Below are 21,899 nucleotides of genomic sequence, written 5' to 3'. Positions count from 1 at the left end.
TAGCTAGCCTTTCATTGGAAAGAATTTTTTTTTTTTTTTTTTAAAGATCTATGCCAAATAAAAGATTAAATGTTCTGACATTTAAATAATGTCATTGGTTATTAGTGAAGGCAATCAGAGAATGTCACTTACCTACAATCAAGCTGTCTTAATTACAGCATAATAAATGTTGAAACAGGCATGGATATTGATTTTAAAAGATTTTTTATATAAAGTACCCGTGGCATTTTGCAACAGGCTATGCTAAAGAATACTCTTCCATAGATCTTTTACTTACTTTTGTTGATTATTAGTCATAGTCTTCTCCCAAACAGCTTTGTTCACACATTCTTCTGCCTCAAACTTCTTTCGATCCTGAAATTTAAAAAAAAAAAAAAAAAAAAAAAAAAAATTAATTCCAGTTTAACTAAGCAAGTTAAAATTTATGCTTTGTTTTTCATCTGCAAGTTCCACATCCGGAACTATTTTTAAAGTTACAACTGAGACACAAATCAATGCTCCCATAGACATCAACAGAATCCAAGTCTGCTCACTCGGTGAAATCATCTCTTCTCACTTAAAGGATCTTATAGCATCAGACCTTCAATCCAGTAACACTATCATTTAAACAAGGAAAGGAGTTATATAGTCAAAAACATAAATGACTTACAACAATTTGTATCAATTGGTTCCATTCTTCTAAGTAGCAAAAGTTGTTTTTAATTCACATATGGCCTGTTTCCAACTCAGAACATCATATTGTCTAAGTAACATATTAGGACATATAGTGTACATTCATAGCAACTATTCAAAAGCTTGTGCGTTAGAGACAGGAGGGACCTAATGTACTCCAGTCATTAAGTAAACATACTCAAGAGGAACCTGACCCACCCTGAAGTCAATAGCAAAATTAGAAATGACTCCAGTGAGAATAGGATTTGTCTCTATATTGTTAAAAAAAAATTAACATCTCCAAATGTTCTAATTTGCTACAACGCAGCTGGGGCTAGATTCACAGAGAAACTTAAGTGTGGCAACACCGAAAGTCCCCACGCCTTACTTTTAAATGCCTAGAAAAATCAATGAAATTCACAAAGCCTGAGTTTGGTGCCTAGGGTCCCTATACAATGAATTGAGGGAAATGGTGTCTCAGAATGGGAATCACAGAAGAGCCAGCATGCTAGGCAGCTCCCTAAGCTAGCCAATGGGAGATGCTGAAGGGAGGGGTGTGTGCTAAGCCTCACCTGACAGGGAGTTTGGCATTTAAGTCCTGGCTAGAAAGGTGGTCCCTCTCTCTGCTTAGGATTCTCAGATGCAAATCCTCTCTTGGGGTTAGGCACCTATACCATTTTTGCAAGAAGCTGAGGGGAATGTGTGTGTGTTTGGGGAGGTGGGGAGGGGGGGATGGGGAAGGACCTCCCTCATAAGTACTCTAAGCACTGGGCTAAAAGTTATCTGGGATATGGGAGAACCCTGGTTCAATTCCTCCCTTCTGCTTCAGGGGGAGAAGGTATTTGAACAGGGACTGCCACTTCTCTGCCCTAACCACTGAACTATGGGATATTCTAATGTGGGGCTCCCTCCGTCTCACCTGTTGAAGCTGTTCCACTGTGGATAAATATTTATTAAAAATCTTTGAGCTGGAGAGAGCGAGGAAGCATGAGACTAACTTTGTAGCTGGTGGTTAGAGTACACACCAGGAAGATGGGATACCCAGGATCCAGTCCCCCTGCGCCAGTGATTTTTTAAAAATTATTTTGGGAAAGTGGCAGTTAGGCACTTAAGTCCCTTTGGGAATCGAGCCACTTGTCCTTAATGATATTTCTGAGAAGAAAGCTATTACAATAGCACTAACAATCATTTGTTGAAACTGAAAAAGACAGCTAATTTTATTTAAACATGTTTATATTAAAGAGAAATGTAGTTATGAATAGTCTTTTCTAAAAAGGAAAAGGAACATGCGGATGTGTTCACAGCATTTTCACTTTAGTTATCACAGTTCGTTGATTTTTCACAAAAATGTAAAATATCCTCTGGTATAATCAATCACTTGGATGGTTGGAAACCCAGTTCAGTGTCTCTAGGTTCCATATTTAACCATTTTGTTACTTGATTTTTCCATGATCTCTCTTATTTGACTAGAAAAGATGGTTATTGATTATTTTTGAACTAAAATAAATTAAACAGAAACTGATTACTGAAACTTTTTTAGAAAGTGTTATAGGTTGCTTATAATCATAACTACCTACTGACCTGTTAGATTCTTATTTAAACACCTATTTATATTTATTGATTGATAAATAATCTGAATATAAAAGCAGAGTTGGGAATTTGACCAATAAAATAATTGGTCAAATTGACCTGTCAAACATAGGTCAAATGTTATCAATGTCAAAAATGGTCAAATATTTCAAAGCACTCATTTAGTAGAACAGTAATATAAAAAGTGTGTTTATGGTCTAAGAGTTAGACTTAGATATTTATGCCTAATTACAAAAAACCCAGTTACTTAACTGAGTTACTTTAACTAAAATTGCAAAGCACAATGAAGTTATGAAAAATGAAAGAATAATGATAATTTTTTAGCAATGTTACGTTAACATCTAAATGTGACCATTATTCAAGACTGAACAGTTACAAAAAGAACAAAGGAAACTCATCTTCTCTCTCTGTGGGGGAGGAGGTTTAAACATTGAACCTTCCTATCTCCCCCGCACTTCCTTTGAGTTAGTTTCTGTATGTTTGTCAAGTGAGTGTAGATTGTAAGCTCTTTGAGGCAGGGATCATGTCTTTTAACTTGTTTAATATGCTTTGTAAATCAACATTTATACTGATGGCCTGGTATACACATATATGTACTAGAAAGTTCCAGTCAATCAAGATGCTCAGCTTTCAATTATCTTAGCTTTTCCCCCAACAGGTTGCATTAGCATATAGTAAAGTGAGTGATCAAGGTATCTAAATAAGCGTGCTAACAGATGGCACCATGATGCAATCAAAAAGGTAGGCTGCCACCTGCATCAAGGCCTTCGTTCTGCACTGTTTGACCATGGTCAAATAGGAGGTCAACCAGCTTGCCAAGCCTAATAGAAACTGTGATCATCTTTGTGAAGTAGTTACTGTACACTGCATATTCAAGGAGTATAGCATTAATTGCAAATAATGAGGTCAAATAATGAATTCTGGTTCACTAGGAAATGCTTATTAATATTCACATACCTCTTTCATGGCATTAAGGAGGTCTGGTTTTGGTGGAGCACTGGGAGAAATGCATTTATAGCCACAAAATTTTAATGCATTCATAAATACTCCTGATGATACTTGTTCTTCTTTGGTCAATTCATCCTTGTGATCATGCATTAGCTCATAGAGATAGAGGGCTAATTTAGGTCCATGCTAGAAGATGAATAAAAAAAAAAAAAAAAAAAAAAAGTATAGTTATTCTCTTTTTGCCAGTAGAACACAAAGAACTTGCTATATAAATGTATATATTTTTATCTGTTATCTTTTCAGGTACACTAGGACAAGTTTTCTCTACTAATGCTCGTGATCCTTGAGCTGTTTTGGATTTTTCCTCTCCTTATCTACAAAATCCCAAATTAGATGAAGGAAAAGCTTCTCTTTGAAAGAACAGACACATTCATATAAAATCCAGGGCAGAAAAACCTGCACCTCAGCCCTCTAACTTTGACCAAAGTAATTATTGAGAGAAAGCTTGGAAGTTAAAAGTAGTAGTTGAAAGCAGGAAATACATTCAACATGGTCCCCCAACAAAAAAAACATTGCTGCTGAATTTGCTCTCTTCCCACTGCTTCTTTAGACCTTCCAGGGATTTTATAGCCCAGTGAGAAACCCACATATGATCTGAAATACATGTGATTTAGGGGCATTAACTACTTACTTTCTGTTTTCTTCTCTGCTGTATGCTAGTAAGAAGAAATCTGAGGCTCAGAGCCTAGAACAAAGACTTTTACTATAAAGCACCCTATAAGTCTCCATGAGGCCTCAAATAGGGCTTCGCTCACATAAATTTCAAGTTGTTGCTTCACAGAATGTATAAACAATGCCAGTACAGCTGAAGGAATGTGTCACTTTTGAGGAATACTGAAATGCAGTGCTCTCTAATATTACAAAAATATATAGATATCTATATCTGTTCCTCCATTTTTGAATTACAAGGAGCATAAAACAGATTACCCAATCCCACTTAAAAATTTCAGAAATTCTCAGACAAGAATTTAAGTTTACAATACAATTGACAGTTGATTAAAAAAATTACAATATATTTTAATGAGTAAAGACGGAAGGCTAAAATCCAGGACATTTGCAACTAAAGTTCCAGACCAGCCTAACTGCATCACTACCTGCATCTACCTTCATAGGCTGGAGACCTCCTTACCGAGTCCAATCCACTTTCTCAGTATGGGTTACTAGCCACCAATCTCCCACGCACACAATCTACCTGTAGCACCCTTGTCTGCTGCATTACACATTCAAACATCCCTCTGCAGAAAACAAAATATAAAATGTTCCTCTCTCAGTAATCTATAAGGCAAACATGCCTGAAATTATTCCATTGTGCCTCCTGCAGCACGAAGGACACATCAAGTGCACATGCCCACCTTGTATCTGAAACCGGAAAGGCATATGCTAAGTAAATTCATCACATAGTTACAAGTGCATCACCTACCCACTAATGCATCTAAACAGGATTTATTTTAATCTTATGAATTCCCCCAGCACTTTCAGATATCTGCCATTAAATAAACACAACAAAGATCAACCTTGCAGGAAAAAGGTTTCCTTGTCTTCCCCGCACCAAATGTGAAATTTTCCACACTGATTATGCCAAAGGCTCAGGAAGGACAATGTTCATGTTGGGCCAGTAACAGCTTGTACATGTAAAAATGATTGAACTATGTCCTGCTATATTGAATTCCAGCGGGGCTAGAAGTGAGACTTGACAATCTCTAAAACAAACTAATTTTTTATGTGCATCCACTGGAAAAACACTCCTGCAAATATTTTTAAAATTTAAACCAGGACGTTTATGTGCAAGGGCTTCAAAGTTTTTATGCTTAAAAATATAGCAGTGCTTACTTGCAGAGGTAGGCTGAGACATTCTCGCATAATCTCCTGGTGGTTTGTTTCACATACTATCTCCAAAGCTTTTTTTCTTTCTTGCAATGGTTGTGCTGGAGACAAAATATGCACTAGGAGTCTTCCAAGCTGCATACGGAATGTATCCTTACAGGACCAGAGGATTCTCCTCCACTGTTGCCTAGGAGTGCTGATTCTGCTTGTAGCCTAAAGCAAGAAGAGGTTTGTTTTCCCATCCCAGTAAACCGGGTTTCTCTGATCAGAACTTTGCATAGAGCATACAACATAAGCTTGCAAAGAAAACTGGAACAGGAAAGGACAGAGTAAATCTGGTAGAAAAATCTTATTGAGGAAGCACATTTACAAATAATTATTTACTGGGACAGAGGTTTAAAGATGACCTTACAAAGGGAAAAAAGGGTTGATATATAAAGATGACGAAGGTGTTTTTTATTTTTCTGTTTTTTCAGATATTAGAAATTCAGTTCTGGTTTAAGCTGGAAGACTAGGATGTTGAACTAACAAAACACTGTTGTCACAACTGCCAAGAGTGAAAGTTGACCAACTCTGAGGGACAGGAATTTTAATCAAATTGTTTAAAAAAAAAAACCTCATTTTTGTTAACTTTAATCACTAATTATAATCAATCACTAGTTGCAATTTTTCATGAAGGAAGCCTTTGCTAAAGATTAACACTTTAGTTGACAGTTTGATATCTAAAGTTCACAACAAACATTCCTGGGACCTCCAAACGATACTCAAGCAAAAAGGTCTGAGAAGACCAGATGTGGCGTTCCTGATAGTTCCAAGGTTAAAAGAGTTAATCCCTTTCACATGTTCCTTAAGTCATAAAGGAACAGAAAATGACAAGTCAAATTTTTATTAAATCCATTGCAAGCTCACCTTGGGAACATAGGAGTACAGTGAACCAACAGCAGCATTCAGGGAAACAGTTTTTGGCCATGTCCTTTTTGGGGGTCGGGGGGAGAAATAGCTATAATTTCTTCTTTTTAGATATAAAACTAAATGCTTCAAGTTTTCCACATGGACAAAAGCTACTCTCACCCCAAAAACAATGAATATTATCTCCGTATCTCGGAACTCCCCTTACTGCACATCTTCTATGGCCTTGCTGAAATCTGAAGGATGGGAGTTCAGCTATGACAGGTCTCAGAAGTATTGACAGACACCCCCCCCACACCCACCCAAAAAAACAACTGATTCTAAAACGTTTTTTCCCCCCCTTCAAAAAATTTTTTGTTTTGTCTTGTTTTTTTAAATGAGCACCAATTTACGTAAAGGTCAAAACTTATCCAATATCAGGATACTTTCTTTTATGCAATGGCCAAGTGACAAATTGCATTTGTGTTATAATACCTGAGATACATCTTGAGATGCAACAAAAACTGAACATTTATGAATAGGAACAGTCCTACAGAGACACAGCATTTGCCCCAGTGGGGGCTCCTTAAGCAATACGATGTAATACAGATATACTGTCTAGTTACTTACAATAGATACTTTGATTCCTTCAACCATCATTTTGAACATTTCTTTCAGAAAAGAATTTGTATTATTAGGCAGTTCTCGTTGGTCCTCCTCTTCAGAGGCTTCCAGCTGGGATGTTGAAAGTCTGCATTGAATTGTGGTCTCTGGTGTACCCAATACATCAAAACAATCTTCAGTAGGTTCTTAAATGTTAAGAAGCACAAACAGATCAATGGCATCTCAGACCATGCCAACTTAATCCTAGTGTACTGTAAGCAGTACTAGTCAAATATCCACTGTACTACACTGTGAATATATAAAATAGTTAATCTAGACACTGGTTAAACCAAATTAAAAATTAGAGCTAATCATTTGAAGACTCCATTCTGCAACTATTTCACATGCAGAACTTCCATACATTTCAAGCCCCATAAACAGCAAAAGTGGCCCCTAAAGAACATGATTCTCGTTAAAAATTAAACAAATTCACAGAAATGGGGCAAACAAAGGTGACTGACTAACTTTAGTAAATGGAACGGTTCTGACAAGCGATATGGACACTGAACCCACATACACTAGATTTCTGTTGCATATAAAAGTTTCCTTAAACTGGGGACAGGACACTTGGTGTATTGCAAGTCATACAATAGGAGTCCATTAGCATTTGGCTTAGAAATCTAATGAAAAGCTGGCAGAGACTTCAGAACAAAACTAACAGGAAGAGGCAAACGGCAAGAGGGGGACCATATCTTGACGTGAACACCAAAGGTCTGTTCTGGTATATTCGTGGTACAAAGAGAGACAGGCATCCTTCACCAAGGAATTAAATTGACAGCAAGTTTGCTTCATGAAAAAGGGATCTCAACCAGGCTTGAAAACACTGGAGACAACACTGGGTGAGAAACTTCTCAGGACAGGAATTAGTTAAATTTAAGGTTTAGAATGCTTGTTACAACTTTGGTTTAGATATAACCATTTGTTAACATCTCTCACACTATTTCTTATCTGAATCTCTATTTCCCTCTTTAATAAATTTCCTTTTGTTTTATAATTGAATTCAAGTGCTATGTGTAATACAAGAGCAGTGGTCTAAGATAAAACTGGTGAACTGTGTTACACTGTTCCTTTGGGTACAGAGGATCGGAGATTTGTGGGTATCCAGTGATCAGGAGCTGGATACCACAGAAGGGACTCAGGGCTGGGGTACATTTGTTGTCATCCAGCAAGGCAAAAAAACAGGGCTGGTATAGTCCAGAAGACAGTGCCTGAGTGGCTGACAGGCTGGTTGTGTTAAGAGGCTAATGCTCTGCTAGCACAAGCAAGAGTTCCTCAAATTGGAGGCAGCTGGTAACAAGGGGACTCACAGACATGGGTGCCCTAAGAAGCATCACAGGCCCTGCTTGGCAACCTCCCACCCCCTGAAACCAGCAGGAGTTGAAGTGGGGGAGACCTTCTGCTCCCCAAAAGACTTATGAGAAGGTGGGGGAGTCAAGACCTGGAATGTGAGGTAAATTGGTGGCAGCACATGGCTGTAGGGACATAGGGAAATGGGGAAGGACAGTCATACAGAATTTCCGCAGACGCATAGTCTACTGGGAAAACCCCAGAGTTGGCAGGTATGGGTGCATGTGGAATGGATGGATGGATGTGGTGTTGGGAAAATGGATGTGGAGAATGAGTAGCTATATGTATGCAAAGAGAGTGTATATGCCTACAGTTCTAGAATTGGAAAAGAAGTAGGTGTGGAGTGAAAATCTGTATGTAAAGACTACAAATTGAATGAAAGTGGGTGGTGGAATGAATGCATGAAGTGGCATGGGTGAGAGATATGTGCAATAGGTCTGTGAAATTTATAAAAATTAGGCAAGTTATTTTTAAAAGTTGCAAATATTGTCAGGTATGCATTATTCTAGAAGAGTTCTAAATTTGACCTACATTTCTGTACCTAATAATCTCAAAGGTGAGAGGCAAACTAGAAAAGCTCCCCCTTGCCTTAGACATTTCTCACATGAACTGGTCCAGTTCAATGAGATAAAAATTAGATCCAATCTGTCAAGTATTTAAGACAAGAAGCAGAGACTAAGCACCAGTGGTGAGGATAAATTTTAAAATGAAAAAAAAAAAAAAAAAAACATTAACCCAAATTTTGAGAGTCCTAACACCAAATAAACTCCGCTCTGTTCATACCCACAACACATTAAGAACATTAATACATTTTTAATGTAACAAAACATTGGCACTGTAAGGCAACAATAAGTATAAAACAATTCTTTGTCCGGCTATGCTGGAAGGAGGACAGGAGATACTGGATGTAGTTTAATTAGGCAACAACTTTATTCTTATATGCCTGGGAGGACCTGACAATTAGAAGTGCACAGTGCAGGCAAGTTGCTTAATCATTTCAATATATACTGGGGGGTGGGGTGGAGGGGAGGAGCCTTCCATCGGTCTTCCTGCTTAACCATCCTGGTCCCCAGCCAACCCACTGCTGGGACCTCAAAATTCCTGCCTCCCTCAAATTAGAGGGAGATATAAAGGAGAGGGGGATTGGCTTCACGACATACCAGACATAGAAGCCCAAAATCCCCCTTCCTGCATTTCCACTCCTTTGAAGGATACCCCCTTTAAATCCATTACCAATCCATTTTATTTGATCACTGTATCCCCTCCCTATGGAATACCTACACTGGACATCCACTCCATGTTACATAATAAGTTGCCACATCATAGCCTAACTCCCATTTCATGTTCATCCCAACTAAGCTCCCCCTCCTCCCCCCAAAACCCACTGTGGGGAAGGCAAAAAAAACCCACTTTGCCTTGGCCAATCTGGCGGGGAAGGGAAAATTCCTTTCCAAACCCCCAAGAGAGTGGCAACTAGTGTAGCAGATCCTGACAAAACCCGATATTTCACCACTTCCATGGATGGAGGGTGGCTACTGCTCCACCTGATCCAGGTAAAAGAGGGCTTTTCCTGCATCAGCATGGACCTATATAGTCCCTGCTCTCTCTGCTGGTCACCTGGGGGAGGGAAGAGTCAGCATCCCCACACTGACATGGTCTGCAGTGCAGCAGAAAGCCTCTCCCTGCCTTTCTAGCCCTTAAAAGGGCACACTCCTTTTCCAACAAGCAACACAGCAATTCCCACCACTTAATGTGCGGTGAGGTCATTATAAGCACAGTTACTGTATATTTTTTTCCCCTGTTCCTACCTTGATAAATGAACCTGTTAACTGCTAGAACAGTGAGTCTCTGTAACCTCTGTATAAGCTCATTCTCAGTGGCTCGAATAGGATTCTCTTGGCTCATTCTCCGCTGCATCATCATGTTAAGTTCATCACTTGCTACTAAACGCATTTTCATCACCAGTGTGTCAGACTGAGCAAGAGAGAATTTCCTGGAACCTTTAAGTGTAGAGAAATATATCAATAGCATCCTCATGAATAGATTAAATATCACATTCGTAAATTAATTGCATGCACCAATAGCTCTCATCTAGGAAAGAAAATTGGTTGTGGTTATGAGGGAAAATATTTGAAATATATTTCTTTAAAAAGGAACAAGGAATGTCCAGGTTCTTGTTTAAATTTGGAAATGTGTGACAGTTTTTCCACTTGAAAATGAAATGTATATAAAATTCATGTAATAACAGAGCATTAAAGTCTTTAAGATGAGTGCTTCATCAAATCTCTAAACTATAGCACATTATCTATTTTCTTTAGAGTTTTCAAAATGATGTAATTTCTCAGAAATATTCACTGTACAAAACAGCTTCTGAACAGTCACTGTTTCACTTCCCTACTTTTATAATGTTACCTCATTACTGCTGTTATTTAAAAGTTAATTGTTCTTACACTAACATGCTTATAGAATGTAGGTTTTCAGCAATGTGAACTAAGATCAGTGAGGTTAACAGCTCTGAAAGGTAAACACATTTCATATTGATCTATCAGAAGTTATTTTGATAGATACATCTATTTCATATCTAATCCTGTAAAACATTTCCTGCGAAATGTTTTTGCAGAATGAATTGGTAGGCATGACCCCACTACTGCACCTGCTTCTGTAGGGAACGTATATGAAGTGGATCCAGTAAGGGACTGGAGGGACAGCTCCTGATTTAACAGGCTGAAGGAGGGGGGCATCAGAAGTCGACTGTAGGAACAGAAGTGTTGTTTTGGTAGACGAGGAATAATGGAATCTTTCATTGCAACTGAACCTTTGTTTTAAACAATTAACAGAACACACATCAGTTTTTTAATGTAACAGTCTTCAGTGAAATCTTAAATGCAGCTGAATATAATGACCTAGATTCACAGAGCACCTTTCAGCCAAAGAATCCAAAAGCACTTCACAAAAATGTTTCACAAACTATTATAGTCTGAACTGGTAGTGCTACCTAGAGTGAAGGTTTCATAACACTTTCCATTACAGCATTTACTTGCTTATGAAACTAATGGTTCAAATTGAAATTATGCATGCCAGGTGTCTACCTCAAGCGGATTTTTTTGTGTGAAAGTTTCAGTTAAAACAGTTCAGTTAGTTTTCCTTAATCTCATTCTTAAAAACATGTTTTTTTTCATGTTAAAAAAACAACAACATTCTTTCAGAAGTGCTACTACCTACATGCTTTGGAGCAGGAACTTGAAACTTAAAAATCTGCACTAATTTATCATCCCCCTCTAATAGCTGGGCCACATAGCAATAGTGAGTTCTCATCCTCTATTAGTTACTCTGTTAGCTTAAGTTGTAGACTGTGGATGTAAAGATCAGAACCCTGTTCATGTCCCAAGTGGGGGGGGAGGAGGTCCATATGATACTACATGACAATTATTTTTCAGGGTTGGTTTGTTTAAAGATTAAGAAGTTATATACAAATACTGTATGAAAAAGAATGTAAGGTTGCAAAGACACATGCTCAAGTTAGGAAATGCCAGAATTAAAGTTGCCTTTTTGCATATGCATTATGATGCAGTCTTTAATTATATGATCACATAACCCTGTGGAAAACAGTAGCATGTGATCATGTAATTAAAGACTACCAGAATGCAAGGAGGACAAATTATATAGGCAACCTTAATTCTGCCATTTCCTAACTTCAATGTGCGTCTTTGTAATCTTAATGTTATTTTAATGTAAGGTGTGTATGTGCAGGGAGGGGTTATATATGTATGTTTGTTAACTGATTATTTCAAATCCAAGTTGAATTTGGCTCTGGAGTCTTCAGGGATGGTGCAGTGTTAGGTGAAGGAGAAAGTATTGCTGCACTCCCTTCTTTCAACGTATAAGCAACACTTATTCTGCACACCTACTGAATTCAAAATTCGTACAAAATTTACGCTACTGTTCACCTTACATAGAACATAGAAAACTTAGATCATCATTTTTTCCACAGGTGGATTTGCACTTAGGGTGACCAGACAGCAAATGTGAAAAGTCGGGACAGGGGTTGGGGGTAATAGGAGCCCACATAAGAAAAAGACCCAAAAATCAGGACTGTCCCTATAAAATTGGGACATCTGGTCACCTTATTTGCACTAGACTTATGTTTCCCAAACATAGCAGTACATTGATTGGTGAAATGGGCTGTAGTACCATAAGTAAAGTTGCAGGGAACTCATCAACACAAGTACACAGATACACACTTTTACAACCTCTGTCTCATTGAATGCCAGGGTAGGAAAATATGACTGGCTCCAACACATAACGAGGGCAGGAGAAGCTATAAAATTCTCTAATACAACATACTATTAAATTATCACTCACCAGCAATGCTTTTACGTTTTTGAAACATTGCGTGATGATGGGTAGCAGGTAAACGTAAAGAGTTAGCCAGATCCTGAGAGTCTTGGTTTGCTGTAGCTTTTATTAATTCAATAGCTGCCTGAAGAACTCTGAATTGCAGAGCAATTGCCATGTCTACAAATGAGAGGCAACAATGAGCACTTGACATTTTCCTCAAGGTAGTTTACATAAACAAACATGCTAACATTTCAGAAACTTCTTATTTTCATTTTATCCTTTACATCTATTTCTATAAACACCAAAATAATAGAATTTCACACATTATAAAAACTTTTGAAAAAACACATTTCAACACTGGTTTCAAAAAGAGGTGACAAGCTTTTTTTCGAGACTCTGATGGAAATTAAAAGGGGCAAGAAATTTAAAAATATATCAAAACTACGTACTTCCAAGAAAGTCATTGCAAAACCACCCCAATAATAGATGTATGTCACAGTATCAGTTACAAAGCAAAGACTCCCCTCCCTTTGGGAAAAACAGCCACCAAATTTTAATATCTTCATAATTTTATTAAAAGTTATAAATGGAAATAACTATTATATAGACTCTCTGAATATTGTCACTATTTTCATGTAAAAAGCAACAGAGGGTCCTGTGGCACCTTTGAGACTAACAGAAGAACTCCACTGGCCATCACCTACAGTCCTCAGCTTAAACCTCTCCAACGCATCATCAGTGATCTACAACCCATCCTGGACAATGATCCCTCACTTTCACAGACCTTGGGAGGCAGGCCAGTCCTCGCCCACAGACAACCTGCCAACCTTAAGCATATTCTCACCAGCAACCACGCACCGCACCATAACAACTCTAACTCAGGAACCAACCCATTCAACAAACCTCGATGCCAACTCTGCCCACATATCTACACCAGCAACACCATCACTGGACCTAACCAGATCAGCTACGACATCACCGGCTCATTCACCTGCACGTCCATCAATGTTATATATGCCATCATATGCCAGCAATGCCCCTCTGCTATGTACATTGGCCAAACTGGACAGTCACTACGCAAGAGGATAAATGGACACAAGTCAGATATCAGGAATGGCAATATACAAAAGCCTGTAGGAGAACACTTCAACCTCCCTGGCCACACAATAGCAGATGTAAAGGTAGCCATCTTACAGCAAAAAAACTTCAGGACCAGACTCCAAAGAGAAACTGCTGAGCTCCAGTTCATTTGCAAATTTGACACCATCAGATCAGGATTAAACAAAGACTGTGAATGGCTATCCAACTACAGAAACAGTTTCTCCTCCCTTGGTGTTCACACCTCAACTGCTAGCAGAGCACCTCACCCTCCCTGATTGAGCTAACCTCGTTATCTCCACACTGATATGTACCTGCCTCTGGAGATTTCCATTACTTGCATCTGAAGAAGTGAGGTTCTTACCCATGAAAGCTTATGCTCCCAATACTTCTGTTAGTCTCAAAGGTGCCACAGGACCCTCTGTTGCTTTTTACAGATTCAGACTAACACGGCTACCCTTCTGATACTTGTCACTATTTTCATAATACTCCAAATATTCCATTCTAGGCCTCTTACTTCAGATGCCCAGGCAGAACTCCAGTTGCTGGTACATATTTATAAACCACAGATTAGGACTGTAATTAAGTCACTATTGTACAAGGGTCACTTACAGGAAAATAAGGTACACAACCAGGTACCCCATCAATTCTAACAATTAGCCCTTTTTGTGATAGGAATATCCTCTGTGAAATCTATGAGAAAGTTAGCGGTTACATTTTAAAATCCTGTGGAAATGAAAGCTTATGACTTACTTTGTGTCTTCTCATTTTTATTATTTTGAAGATGTCCCAGTAGTACAATGAGATCCTCAATAACACGAAAATACTGAGAACCTGAGGAACTGCAGGCATGAATTGTGACTGCTACTAGTAATTGTTGTATATCACACACAAGTAGCTTGTAGTCATTCAAAGGAATGCTGTAAACAAAGTCAGATATAATTACTACAAATAGTGCCATTTTAATTCTGATCGTTTCATATGAATACAAAAAATTAACACAGTACTTGGTATGGTTAGTAGAAGGAAAAGTAATTTACAGATAATGTTACAAAATCCAAACACTGCCACACTTAATCTGATACTGCTGAAGACGGGAAACAAACTGTTGACACATAAAAGGCAACATTAGCTATCTTTGGAAGAGATTCCAGTGTTAAGAATGAAGTTCCATATAATGGTCTTGAAAGCAAATGACTTTTACTTTAAGTGAAGAACAGATCTGAATTATAAAGTTCTCAAATTACTGAACTTTAAACACTGTACTATTCTCTCCAGTTTTGCAACCATAAATTAATGTTATACTGAACATTCACAATTCTGAATATTTGTTCTGCGCCAGAGTAACTGAACACATGGGCAAACAGTTTTACTTTCTCCTCTGTTTAGATTTCAAAAAGGAAGTATGTAAAATATTTTTAAACATATCAGCTTTTTTGGGTAAACTTAGTGCATTATTAGATCGTGAACAGTGCAGCTATTCTTTGGATGAGAGTAGCAGAATATTCTTATGTAAACTGCATCTCTTCTGTAAACTGCATCTAGTTGCTCCTGCAGGTCAGCCACAGATCACATTTTTAGTAGAATGCTATTGCTTCTTGTCCATGATTGATGTTTAGTTGCATAGTATAGTGTGACTTGCATCTGGGTTTCCCAACCTGGGAATCATGACCCAAGACAAGGAAAATACCTGACTTTCAGTTTTTTAGTCCCATCTCTGTCTTTCAGTGAAGGACATTGCTCATTTAAGTCTCAAAGTTTCCTAGGTGCTACACAAATTTAATGACCTCCTTAGTTTAATTGCTGATCATTTACATCAAAAGTAAAGAACTATGACTATAAGTCCTTTATACTAAAGAAATTAATCAAATTTTTATTTCCTACATGAATAATTTTGTTGCGTCCCTTATTTTTGGTCTTTGTTACAAACTGCATCCCACAGTTGAGGCTTGGTAAGTTGAAAGGCATGCTTTTAGCAGCGACCTCCTTGCCAGCAGTGGCCACTACCTCCCAGAAGCTAGGACTCTGCTCTGCTGTAAACTCATCTGGCTCCTTGCCTATGTCATTCCCTCAACATGCACAGCATAGCAGACATAACAGCCAGCTGGGCAAGGAATGGGATGAGCCTCAGAGCAGCTAGCCAAGCAAAATTCCTTGTCCTCTCTACAATAAGTCAGATCCAATATGGAGAAAATTGGAGGGGCCAGGAGGATTCTTGAACGTTTTTCCTCCTTCCAGTTTTGCATTCAAACTGTCCCATGTTTAAATCTTCTAACATTGGTTCATTGCATTTGAAAATCCTCTATTTTGAAAAGACTACCACAACTTGTACATTTATTTTACTGGAAGGTAGATTAGCTATTTAACTCATCTAATTCAACACATTTGTTAGCTACCATTTACAGATGAATTGCACAATGGAAATGTTAGACAAGTACACAGTGAAAATTAACGAGGTTTTAAGAACTGCCATGATGAATGAGACAGATTTTAAAACTAAATTTACTTTAAGACTAAACGTAGCATTATCCATTGATCCAACGTACAACTATGGCTCACCAGGAGACGACTGCTGTGGGTACAAATTAAAGTACAATATCTAATTTATTCAACTGAATTTAAGACTGCGAAATGTCTATTACAAAAATGTATGACCAAGTTATCTGAAAAAACAAGAGTGATTTAGAGCTGAAATAGATACTTTGTACTAGAATTCTGTACAAAATGTCAATTCTCTACTATTGATTATATCTAAGTTAATGTCATAAAAGATTCCATAAAATCTGCAAGTTATGGCCTGATAAAGCAATTATGCACATGCTTAAATTTAAACCTATTCAACAAGGCACATGCCTAAATCCCATCAGTCAATGGAATTTAAGCACTTGCTCCCTCCCCCCAAATTAATAAGTCATTGCCATAGTAACTGGACAAAACACTTTTTGCTAAGTAAGTTTTCAAAAGAGGCGCTTGAAAAATGTGGTAACTAATTAAAAAACCTACATTTCTTGCTTTAACAAGTTCTCAAATGGATCAATGAGATTTTACAAGAGTTTCCAAAATTAGACCTACACACACACACAAAAGTCTGAGGCTTTTTTTTTTGGAGAAGGAAAGAGCACACACACGGCTATTAAAAAGAAGTGCCTCTTAAGCATAAGTGAAGCAAGGCATTAAATACACTGGGCCTGATTTTCATTTCAGAATCACACCCCATTGAAAAATAATTAGAAGGGTGTATATGTGTGTATATAAATAAAATCATGCTTAAAATAATCTAATGTGAACTTGTAAATTGTTTTTAGAGTGAATCTGAAATATTCAAGTAATGCAACACTTACTTTGTTTCTAGACCATTAAGGGCTGCTAAAGTATTACACAGCACATACAGCAAACCATTATCAAGCAGCATGTCTGCCATTTTAGAGCAGGAATTTATGATTTGTAGCAGAAGGCAAAAGGAATTATGCAGCAGTACGTTGTCATAGAGAGAATTCTCTATAAGTCCCAGAACAGGAATGACACACCATTTTTGAAAAAGTCCAGCATTTTTTACATCTTCCATGTCAAATCTATTAAAATAGAAACAAATAGGAATTCATCATCGTCTGTCCTTAAAATAATCATCACAGTATGCACAACTGAATTTTGAAAAAAGCAACAGAGGGTCCTGTGGCACCTTTGAGACTAACAGAAGTACTGGGAGCATAAGCTTTCGTGGGTCAGAACCTCACTTCACTTGCATCTGAAGAAGTGAGGTTCTGACCCACGAAAGCGTATGCTCCCAGTACTTCTGTTAGTCTCAAAGGTGCCACAGGACCCTCTGTTGCTTTTTACAGATTCAGACTAACACGGCTACCCCTCTGATACTTAACTGAATTTTGAATTATTGAAAAGATTATGAATACTAAGGAGTCTCTACGCTAACTGTTATGTACTGGCCAGGGGATGGGAGTGATTTCCATGGTATTTCATTTCATGTCAATGGCAATGCTTATCTAATCTGTTAATGGTAATAAGAATTACAAAAAAATGTTTGGAAGGCTTACATGGAAATGAGACCCCTAAAAGAGATATTAATGAAGTTTAGCTACTACAAATAGGTTTACACTACACATTTCATAAACAGAAAAATCTGACTTTCAGCTTTTACTAAAAGCCAGTGGCACAAGAGTTTTCTTATGACTCATTCTATTTCTCATAATAAAATATTGCAGCTTGCAGTGCCACTGTCATGAAATGAGGTATGGGTTTGCTGTAATAAAATAATCCACTGACCAAGAGGAGGCTTTGATATACTGTATTCATTACTGCTGAAACTAATTATATCAAGGATGAATACCTCTTGTTCATTTCAACTCCAGAAGCCATAAACTGAACTACAGTCCTTGCATTAGGACTTTCTATCACATAATGGAAAAGGAAATTAAATTACCATTAAAAATAGATCATTTACCACAACATGACTAATATATTCTGAAGTAAGCATCATAGCGGATTCCTAAAAGGCTAAGTCTCATCCCCATCCACCTCAGTCCTTTCTGAGGAGAGGTCTGCTTTCCTTCTTGGGGCTGGTATGACATCTGGCAGGTTCAAAGCTTCCTATTAGCATGAGTGGTTAACTTCTGGTATATGTAGGAAATAATCTGTGAGTACTGATCTTGCACTATAGTAGGCAACTGAAGCAACAGCTTTTTCCTGATTGGGCAGATTGTGGGCCTTTGGCTATACTTGGATATTGACTCTCCATTCTGTATTGTTAGATCTCTGCAGCATTAAATAGAAGGGTCTGACTAGCCATATATTCAGAGAAAAATTACTTCCCACCGCTTTGGCAGAATGGCCTGCTTAAAGTGAGATTTTCTCTTTCCGCAGTGCTTCCGTGGGATTCCGCCTCTTTGTGGTTCAAGAATGTAGTACAGGGATTGGCAACCTTTAGCCCCCTAGCGGGCCAGGCTGGTTTGTTTACCTGCCGTGCCCGCAGGTTTGGCCTATCGCAGTTCCCATGCTGCTTCCCACAGCCCCCATTGGCCTGGAGCAGCAAACCGCAGCCAGTGGGACCTGCAATCGGCCGAACCTGCGGACGGGGCAAGTAAACAAACCAGCCCCGCCTGCCAGCAGGCTTACCTTGACGGGCCATATGCCAAAGGATGCCAATCCCTGAGGTAATACAATTTGTGGAAATGACACTAAAGAAAATCTAAAGATTTTGATTCAAATGCAGATTAGGGTAGCAGTTGGCACCGAATTTTTTTTCTAGCTAGTTGTCACATTTTGGTAGGCGGGGTCTATGGTGGTGTTTGAGTTGTTAATATTGCCCAGAGTCTCATATGGGCTCTGACTGGAGAATGGCAAGGGCTAAACAGAATATGGTAAGTTCAAAGGATGTAGAGAGGCCTCAGTATTGAACAAAGATATGGGGCTCCCTCTCCTCATGAAAGTCCAGTGAAGGTGCACCATGTTCTGGTAATTAAGGGAAAACTGAGATAAACTGGGTTTTTAGAGTTCCAATAAACTTGCAATCAGAAGCATTTTTGGCGAGGAACTGGTTTATAAGGCTGTCTGCTGTTGAAAATATGGTGGGACTTAAATGCAATTATATCCTCGCCATGAGAAGACAACTCAATATCATTGCTTGAACTAAAACAGTGAATCTTCTGAATGCTAAAGAAAAGCAATACTTACTCTTCATCAAGACCAACAGATCGACCAAAGAGCATTTCCAAAAAGCACTCCACAAGTTCCTGAGTTCCTTGGTGAAGATACAACTGGTTGGCTAACAAGGAGAAGCCACGATTCTTTAAGAATTTTTCCTTTTGTTCCCTGGTTGCTCTGTTGAAATATGCATCCAACAACTAGAAAGAAATGCACAATTTTGATTCAAGATAAAAATATTTTTATGCATTATTTCCTTAGAAATTTAAATATTCTTGTTTGCAACATGTTCCATTCAGAAAGGAAGATTTAAAAATTTTCAGATTCCAAATTAAATGACAAATTCTTTCCTTTCATTGTGTTTGCACTTTCCATTGACCTCAATGAATCATAGGAGTGAAAGGGACCTCCAGAGGTCATCTAGTCCAGTCCCCTGCACTCATGGCAGGACTAAAGTATTATCTAGACCATCCCTGACAGGTGTTTATCTAACCTGCTCTTAAAAATCTCCAATGATGGAGATTCCACAACCTTCCTAGGCAATTTATTCCAGTGCTTTACCACCCTGACAGTTAGGAAGTTTTTCCTAATGTCCAACCTTAACCTCCTTTGCCACAATTTAAGCTCATTGCTTCTTGTCCTATCCTCAGGAGTTAAGAAGAACAATCCTTCTTCCTCCTCCTTGTAACACCCTTTTATGTACTTGAAACTTATGTCCCCCCTCTCATTCTTCTCTTTTCCATACTAAACAAACCCAATTGTTTCAGTCTTCCCTCATAGGTCTAGCTAGCTAGCTAATTATATTTATTTATATGAAAGACTGAACAAAAAAGTTTATAATATTAAAAATTTATTTTACATTTTATCTAAATTGTTACTGATTGGTGACTTAAGTGGTTTTACTTTGTATTTATCTATCCATCCATCTTTTTAACTAAATCTTTGAAGTTCCTCTTCAAACTACAAGCCAAAGCTACTCCTTAGGCCCTGCCTCAAGAGCAAAATTCTCCATTGCAAACTGTTTTCCCTCTTCATAAGGAAGACAAAACCACTCTGACAAAAATCAAGATAAAACCCACAGTCAGTTTAAGTTAATACCCAGGCAAGAGTCACACTAGGATAAAACTAGGGGAATATAATAAAGAAGTCAATCTTATTTTTGCTAACAATCTGCATATAAAGAATATCTTAGATCAAACTTTGCATATATTCAAGTGAGCTAGTTTATATGCTTATCCAAGTTGCAAACATTTAGACTGTATATGCTCCTACTTTAATGACTCCTTGTTGTATGAGAGGAGATGGATGGTTCACAAGAACGATAAGAGTGTCAGGCTGAATAAGTTTGTCTATCACATCTTCTAGCATAATATCTGGCAAGATTAAAAGAACTCCACGTAAGAGGTCATACAATCCACAGCATGTAAGCACAAGGCAATCTTCTGTGGATCTGAAAACAAAGAGGAAAATGTGCTATTACTATATCGAATTGCCTATAAACCATAGGCGTGTATAAATGCCATTACAGGCTACCTGCAGGGGGAAAGTGACCACACCGCACCTTTAAGCGCACAGGGGGAAAAGGGTGTTCTCCAGCTTGCAGAATGAGAAGGAACAGTGCTTTATAGTGGGGTCGGAGAGGCTCAAAAGCGGCTTCAAAAGGGGGAGTGGGTCAGCATGGTGATGCTGATTCATCCCCTGGAAGGGCTGAGTGGTTGAAAAGGGGCAAACCTGCACGAGAAGCCTTTTTTCCCCAAGAGCAGGTGAAGCCACTCCTTTTTAGGGGGCTGGGAAGGAATTTTTCCCTCACCACCAGCTTGGCTTACGTAGAGAGTGTGTGTGTGTGGTTGGGGGGGGGGGGAGAGGGGTTTAAAACCTTCCCCAGAGCTTTCACCACAGTGGGTTCGGCATGGGAGGGGGGGCTTTGTTATGGTGAGTGAAGGAAGTTAGGCTATATCTTGCAAATCATTATGTAAGTGTGGGGCAGATGTTCAGTGCAGGTACTCCATGGGGGGGAGGGGTGTATAGTGACTGGATAAATGGCTTGGTAAAGGATTTAAAGGGAAGTGCTGGTTGAAGGAGCAGAATGGGGTGGCTTGGGGCTCCTATGACTGATCCGGCAGGGAGCCAACCGCCTTTTCTTATAGCCCACCTTAGCTCTCCTTTGAGATCCCAGCAATGGGTTGGATGGAAAACCTGATGGAAAGAGAGGGGGCTGGCAGAACTTCCCTGAGTAGATATTGAAAGAACATGAGGATACCTGCACTGTACCTGTTTATCTGCTGGGTAGTCCCAGACATCTAATAATAAAGTTGTGGCATGATTAAAACCATATCAAGCATCTCCTGTCCTTCTTTCAGTATAGCTAGACAAAGGTCAGACTAATGACTGTCTGACAAAGGTATTTCCCCAAACTCTTCCCAACACTCTCCTCTTCGTCCTTTTTTTTAGGGCTTAATTCTTGACTGCAGTCAGAGGGCAACATGACTAGAGTTATTTGTATTACAGTAGTGTCCGAAGTTTCCAGTCAAGTTCAAGTCCCCACTGTGCTAGGCATCATACAAACAGTTAACCCTTCAAGGCAGGGATTAGCCAAATAATGTGGAATTTGAAACAAAAGCAATTTTCTAGCATACTACTAGTTTAATGAATAGATTTGCAAGCTTTCACTACAGATGTAACACTAAATTTCACACTTATTGGCTATTTTTTACAAAATATGTAGTCCAGAGCAAGAACCACAAAATGTTTGTCAAGTCAATGAGAAACTATTCTATATGTTATGGCAGAAATTACTGTACTATTAGAATTATTTCTGGAATGTTGAGGTATTGTAG

General features: G+C 38.5%; 1 protein-coding gene across 2 annotated transcripts in view; it reads right to left on the bottom strand.

Moving 5' to 3' along the window:
- The window catches only part of LYST (lysosomal trafficking regulator), a 154,227-nt gene that overhangs the window by 47,384 nt on the left and 84,944 nt on the right, over positions 1-21,899 (bottom strand). For both annotated transcript variants that reach the window (XM_054022597.1, XM_054022598.1), the window contains exons 24-33: positions 20,335-20,512; positions 19,093-19,262; positions 16,749-16,979; positions 14,161-14,327; positions 12,334-12,486; positions 9,780-9,971; positions 6,592-6,770; positions 5,080-5,286; positions 3,199-3,375; positions 278-354 (exon numbers count right to left, since the gene is read on the bottom strand). In XM_054022597.1, coding sequence (XP_053878572.1) covers positions 278-354; positions 3,199-3,375; positions 5,080-5,286; positions 6,592-6,770; positions 9,780-9,971; positions 12,334-12,486; positions 14,161-14,327; positions 16,749-16,979; positions 19,093-19,262; positions 20,335-20,512 — 1,731 coding nt within the window. The remainder of the gene's footprint in view (positions 1-277; positions 355-3,198; positions 3,376-5,079; positions 5,287-6,591; positions 6,771-9,779; positions 9,972-12,333; positions 12,487-14,160; positions 14,328-16,748; positions 16,980-19,092; positions 19,263-20,334; positions 20,513-21,899) is intronic.

This window comes from Malaclemys terrapin, chromosome 3 (assembly GCF_027887155.1).
Source record: "Malaclemys terrapin pileata isolate rMalTer1 chromosome 3, rMalTer1.hap1, whole genome shotgun sequence".
NCBI classification, from domain to species: domain Eukaryota; kingdom Metazoa; phylum Chordata; order Testudines; family Emydidae; genus Malaclemys; species Malaclemys terrapin.
The sequence above is the reverse complement of the archived record's forward strand: the minus strand, read 5'-3'. Positions and strand labels throughout refer to the sequence as shown.